We start from the raw sequence: 6,623 nt of genomic DNA, 5'->3' as shown, positions 1-6,623 counted from the left end.
TGACTTGCCGTGAGGCCATCAGAGGTGTGCCCAGTGTGCCCTCTGCTTATTCTTGCTTATCGCAAGACATCAAACACAGTCTTTCAGATTGACGCTGTGCTGCCTTAAATGTTTGGTCAGATTTGATGTGCAACCTGACTTGCAGCTGATTAGCTTCCCACATGCATTGCACTTTGCCTTGTTGTCATTTTGTTTTCTAAAGTGAAGCCACACTTTTCACTGTTTACTGCGGTCCATCTTTCACACTGTTGTGACGTTAGCCTCTATGCTAGCTCGTATTTAACCCTTTGGTTTGTTATGTTTTCATCAGTGTTATTAAGCTTCTCATAGTTTTCAGCTAGAATTTGCTACATTTTTAACATTAAATCGTTGTTTCCACAAAGCTAAAATTAGCTAGAATTTTCCCAATCTAGGGTTCTAATTCACCAGTTTTAGCGTATGCGCTAAACGACTAATCACACTGGTGTGACTGTACATGCAAAAGGGCTAAACAACTGGACACGTAGACATTTAGAAACCGAAATTCAATTTTTTTTACGGGTACCTGGTACTTGGATTCGGTTCTAATTTTGGAACCAAGTTTCGGTTCCCAACCCTAGAGATGGGTGAAGCATGGTGTGAGGGACCCCAGAGATGGGTGAAGCACTGGTGAGTGGGGCAACCTGGGATGGGAGAAGTACGGCAGGGGAATGCATGAGGGACGCCTCGGTGCATGAAGCGCATGGGCACGCTTCCCGAAGGGGAGGGCAGTGTGACGGAGTGCCGTCACTACGTTTGAGTATGCGCTCTGACTGCTATACCAATGAGCCTGGCTCTCACGGGTTCGAGGCTGGGTGGGGTGACTGCTCTCACCCTTCGTTACAGTTGCTCCATCACAGTAGGTGGTGGTATGCACAATTAAGGTGGTTAACTTCCTGCCATTAAAATTCACCAGAGAATAAGAAAGAGGGATTCCTTCACTGTGGATTGGGGCAAGTCTTCAAATAGTCGGTAAGCATGTTGACGGTCTTTGTGAGAGATGCAGAGTATTGTGGGAGGGAAAGGAGAGGTGTGTGCTGTGGATTGCCAGGCATTGATGTGACCACCAACCCTATGCAGATGCCACTTAGACCCAGTTAAAATCACCGCCTTGTCCCATTGGTTTTGAACTTTCATGTCACTGTCTTGCATGCTTTGGTTTGGTGTAACCTTAGGATTTTTTCTTTGAGTCATACAAATAGCAATCCTGTGGGTGGTAGTGATGTGTCGTTTGCGAACAAGCCGGCTGTATGAGCTGGCTCCTTCACGTAAACAATGGGAGCCGATTTGGAAAAGGCTCTGTTTACCTTTCACTTGTGGTGGAGAACCTCTCCCGGTCTAGGCCAATTGGACTGGAGGCTCCCTCCACACTTGTGCTGTAACAATTCTAAGTTATATAATTTATACATACCTTTTGTAATAATTACAGAACATGGATTCCAGTGCCCAATAAAGAACAAATATAATTCTCAAGAGTCTGATGTAATTAGGTTTATTGCATATGGTGATCACATACAGGCTGGTCCACGTGGAGCAAATCCCCCCACACCCTCTAAAAACATTCTCTTATATTACTTTCCCCTCGCTCCTCCTGTTATACATAAAACGTCATTGCTGAATAAGATGAAGACTTTCTCACAGTGGTCAGAGGCAAGGGGAGGGGCATCAGGCGTATCCCTAACACAAGACACCAGGAAAAGTGAAGGTAAGGTGAAGATCTGCACCTGCACCATGAGAAGCAACATTATTTCGTCTTCTCTGCCACATGCACCCTGACTCATATAGAAATCTATTGTTCCAGCTCCATATCTGCCTTGGCTGCTTATAAAATACATAATTGACTATCCACTTTAACCTAGAATAAACCTAATGTAACCCACTGGCAATGCTTGCTTATGAAACTCAAACTCCTTCCTTAAAGTCACCCCATCTTCTCCGTACACTATTGTTACTTCTTCAGTCACACCACATTCTCCTATTATCTCTCCCCCCTCCAGCATGCCCCTGTGGTACATCAGCACATTTCTGTCGTCTTTTAAAAAGGAAAAAATATTCCACCTTAATTTTACATTATTTCTAGAGTTCACACACCTTAAAAATAAAAACTTACTACCTGCTTAACCTAACTAACATCTACTGGCAATGCTTATGAACTACATATGGATTTAGTGCATGTAGATATTCAATTTGTCACGTTCCTTCCTCCTCAATAGTACTGAACAAACAACTCCCTCCCCCTCACAGAGTCCGATTCTTCTTTATCTTACTCTCACGGTCCACCTCCTGGGCAATGTCCGGCCAGCGTCTAATTCCCACACTAACGGGCCTTACTTTGTAGCTTATGGCATACTGTTCTTTCACAGCTGCATAACGAGAGACATTTGGTGATCACTGATCGCTGTTTTGTAACATTAAGCCACGTTAAGCGTTTTAGAATGTCCCGGCTTTTGTATGCCTTCAGGCTTTGCTTTGTGTAGCCTATTTCCCTGGCATCGAAATCAGGTACATATAGATGTCAGGAAACCCGATTCCTGGCCACATGTCAATGTCCATGGACCACTGGTTCTTTGGTAAGTTGTAAGGTTCACTGTCGAGTTCAATTGCCTTTAATTTAGCCAGATAATCGTTTGTTTTACTCCCGCTTTCGCAGTTTCCCCTACTAAAGGCACACATGTTGCAGGATGTTTTGCTACTCAGTCCGACTGAGGGGCGTATTCCGGCGGGAAAGTGACGTCAGTGCATACCCTCTATTGATCCCGGAAACGAAGAAGAGGTCTTCCTGCCTCACTTCCGTCTCAACATGGCGGAGTATGTACAGGTTTTTCGGAGGGCTTTGGCACAGTTAGGAGGTCACGGTGGAATCCGTGGAGTTCTCGTTCAGTTATTCAGGTGAATATTTTCATGACACTATTTTCCTCATGAACGTTAATGTAAGTAGTCATCATCTAACCAATTAAATGCTGATCTGAAGTCCCAGACTTAGCTTGTTAGCTGGTCCGGTATGACCTCTCCAGTCTGCAAGGGTAGCAAGCTATGTTCTGTTGTGATTTTATTACAGTGAACTAACTAGAATACTGGCTAGCTATATAGCTGATCTAATTCATTCCTTGTTTGTTGGTTAGAGTACAAGGTACTTACATGTCCATGGTTTTGCTTCTTGCTAGCTAGACTAGTTAGATGGTAGGCTTACTATAATGTTCCTAGATAATTAAGCTAAAAAACAGTTAACGTCTGCTGGATAGCTCACTTTATCTCACAAAGAGTTGTCTTGGAGCATCATTTCGGGTGTTTTCCAGCTGGCAACATGGACATATTACCAGTAGATCACAAGACGGAGGAGCCAGAATTGGCACGCCTGTTATTTCAATTTAGGTGTTATGTATTTTCTTCAGAGTCAATGATCTGAAAACTGGAACGCTGGTCGGTGTTGACAAGTATGGGAACAAGTATTACGAGGACACTCGGAACTTCTTCGGTAAGTATGAAGTGGGGTTATTGATCCATCTATTTATTCACAACGTTGCATTACAGTATTGTCATTTAGCAGATGGTGTTATCCAGAGAGACTTATGTTACAATTTTATCCGTTTATACAGCTGGACAGGCAGTTCTGGGTTAATTACGTTGCCCGAGGGTACAGCAGCATTGCCCGAGAGGGGAATCAAAAAGCAACCTTTCGGTTACGAGCCCTGCTTCCTATCACTGTGTTACACTGCCACTCAACATACAATGTACTCATACTGACACGAATTCCAAAATGTAAAAATTAAATTATTGAGCAAAACTGTATATAACAGAATTAGAAAATAGTAATTTCTGTTGTGGTCCTCTTTATGGTTAAAAAAAAGCGCAATGGACACGATTGTTGTATATCGCATTAAACTTTAGTTACGTTTATCCAGACCTTCTGATCTGGGAATGAATGGTTTGCATGGTTACTGGCAATTACATTTAAATCTTTTTACATTTACTGTATGTTGCGATGTACTGCAGGCAGATTTGCACTAATACAATTTATATGACCTTTGTGGCATACTTTAACTGTAACTGAGGTCAGCAATGTTCTGAGTAGTTTTAGCTTGAGTGCCACAGAAAGTGGTGCATTGACTTTTGAGTGAACTCAGCCACTACACTTACCAAATATCAGTCCACCTTTTGTCCTTAGTGTGACACTGCATAGATGGTGTCTCCTGGTCCTGTGGACCCACAGACCTAAATGTTATAAAGGTGTTTGACCATTTGCATCCCCATTAAAAAAAAAGGTGTATTTGAAAATGGCGGTGTGCAGACACTAACTTCATTGGCATGGCTTGCAGAGCGACACACTTCAAAGCAGAGCAACATTATTCCCTGCACAGCAGCATGGAACTTAATTCAGCCTCCACATCTGAGGAGTAATGAGAACACCATTGCTGCTGCAACAGAACACACCTACAGTTTATTAATAATGATGACGGTGATGATTAAGATGATGATGATGATGATGATGATGGTGGTGGTGGTGGCCACTATGATGATGGCGGTGACCCAGTACTTCCCCCAGTAAAGACGATGTTGTTGTTCCCTTCCAGGACGCCACCGATGGGTCATCTACACTAAGGAAATGAATGGAAAGAACACCTTCTGGGAGGTGGATGGGAGCATGGTTCCAGCTGAGTGGTAATATCTCTCACATCTACAGATGTACCCGTACAAAATAACCTGCGTTGTGTTTAGGTTGCTAGTATGGACCACATTCACCTAGACTCCATAGTTTTTAAATTTGAAATTTCCAGTGCTTTTCACCTAGTTTTTGCCTTAATTTTGAATGCCTAATGGGTCATGTATATGTTCTGAAGCTACATCCCCCACTGTCAAGCGGGGAGCATGAAACTAACACTCTCTCCTTCATGTAAATATGCCATGTTAAGCCATTACCCCAAACAACCAGCAGGGGTCATTATTTAGCTAAAAATGAGCCCTACACTGATCTACCCTCCCCTACATCCTTGATGGAAGTAGAAAATTTGTTACACCACTGTGGACTCCTGGACATGTTGACATGCTGGCTGCTGACATGGCTGGGATTGAACCTGAGCCACTTGGGAGCCCAGACTTCATACTTTGACAGATGTTTAATTCTGTTGTGCATGATTTTCAGAAGTTTATTTGTCTTGAGCAGAATGGAATAGAAGATAGACGTGCCTGAATTTCCCATTAGACTCGGCTACACATATATTTAACCTAAAGTTAAGCTTCAAGTTGTTTTTATCAGACCTCACCAAAAGAGAGACTCCTGGTCATGCTAACCCCATTGCGACAGGACCAGACAGGACCATGCGGTAATCAGGTTTGCCGTCTCCCCCATTGCCCTCTGCAGGCACCGATGGCTTCACTGCATGACGGATGACCCGCCCACGACCCACCCCCCGGTACCCCGGAAGTTCTTAGCTGAAACCCACAAGTTTAACCTGAGCGGCACGTCCAATCAGTATGTCCCCTACTCCACCACCAGGAAGAAGATCCACGAGTGGGTTCCACCCAAGGTCGGCGATCAGTGACCCCCGGCTGACCCCCAGCTGACCCACGTGTAACCCTCTGTTACACTTGTCCATAACTCTGTAAATTATGACTCTCGTGCACTCTGTGTGTTCTTATAGTAATAAAACCAAGAACAAAAGTTGTCAAAATGGCTGTGTTTTTTTCTGTTGGAGAAATGTGATTGGGATGATGTCTTGCACCTTTTTACTGTGGTGATGCTACTCTGCATTCTGTTTTGTTGAATTGGGAAGTATTTTGTAATGCTGCATTTGTTGGGTGATGAGAATATTGTTGCTGAGGAGTTTTCCGTTTATCTGCGTCGCCTCCCCATAGCATGGTCAAATCCAGCACCGTGGATTGGCTTTCGCACTGCATCTCACCATAGAGGAAAAAAATGTCAGTTACTGTTAAGGGACATTTTTTACAATCACAGTCGTTCTCTGAAGTTCTTTTCTCCACGACAGAGGCCTTGATTCAACTGATTGTCAAAGCTGATTGGCAGCCACTGGTGAGCTCTTCCTGTGTTCTCCCAGTTGTGTTAAGGAGTCAGATTTGGCAAATGGTGTATTTGGTAGTAGTGCGGAGTCCAGAAGATGGAGCCAAACATGGTGTGCAGCCATACCAAAAAGGGGGGGGACAGTGAAAGTCATGTGACTTGAAGTGCCCAATCACAGTCTTGGGCTAATGCATTTGAGGTCTGACCCCCTCCCAAAAATCCTCATTGTCAATTGCAGTGGTCCACTGTGAAGACCCCCTGGACCACAGTTTAGATAGACCAGATGTTGAATATGAAGGGGATGGCAACTGAGGTAGTGAGGCAAGTGAGGTAAGACCAAGAAAGGCAAGATGTGGGCACACTTTGTGAGATTAAAGCGAGGCTGAGCACCAGTGTTCAGAGGAACCTGAAGTGGTCATGTGGCACAGATTGGCCAATCAAACAGGGTGGTATAAAGCTGGGGTATTAGAAAGGCCTGGACCAGGAACGGATGAGTGTGTGGTGAGAAATTCAATTATTACATATATAATTTCTAACTAATTGTAAAATATATGAGTTTCCTTTAGTACCCAGTAGTTCCCTGGTAGTT

At 43.8% G+C, this 6,623-nt stretch overlaps 1 protein-coding gene across 1 annotated transcript; it reads left to right on the top strand.

Annotated features, from left to right (window-relative positions):
* Window positions 1–2,780: 2,780 nt before the first annotated feature.
* ndufa12 (NADH:ubiquinone oxidoreductase subunit A12) lies at window positions 2,781–5,677 on the top strand. The gene is made up of 4 exons (XM_036518259.1): window positions 2,781–2,907; window positions 3,411–3,493; window positions 4,590–4,677; window positions 5,378–5,677. Exons 1-4 carry the CDS (start codon window positions 2,819–2,821, stop codon window positions 5,556–5,558), a joined length of 441 nt encoding a protein of 146 aa, XP_036374152.1. The 5' UTR covers window positions 2,781–2,818; the 3' UTR covers window positions 5,559–5,677.
* The last annotated feature ends 946 nt before the right edge of the window (window positions 5,678–6,623 follow it).

The sequence above is a fragment of the Megalops cyprinoides genome, chromosome 23, assembly GCF_013368585.1.
Source record: "Megalops cyprinoides isolate fMegCyp1 chromosome 23, fMegCyp1.pri, whole genome shotgun sequence".
Classification (NCBI taxonomy): Eukaryota; Metazoa; Chordata; class Actinopteri; order Elopiformes; family Megalopidae; genus Megalops; species Megalops cyprinoides.
Note: the sequence above shows the minus strand (reverse complement) of the source record. Positions and strands in the feature narration are given on the sequence as shown.

What these genes read in the sequence shown, in the direction of transcription:
- ndufa12 (XM_036518259.1), top strand. Translation starts at nt 2,819, where the DNA reads ATGGCGGAGTATGTACAGGTTTTTCGGAGGGCTTTGGCACAGTTAGGA. An exon ending in GTTCTCGTTCAGTTATTCAG is followed by an intron (nt 2,908 to 3,410) that starts GTGAATATTTTC and finishes TATTTTCTTCAG; the next exon opens with AGTCAATGATCTGAAAACTG. An exon ending in GGACACTCGGAACTTCTTCG is followed by an intron (nt 3,494 to 4,589) that starts GTAAGTATGAAG and finishes GTTCCCTTCCAG; the next exon opens with GACGCCACCGATGGGTCATC.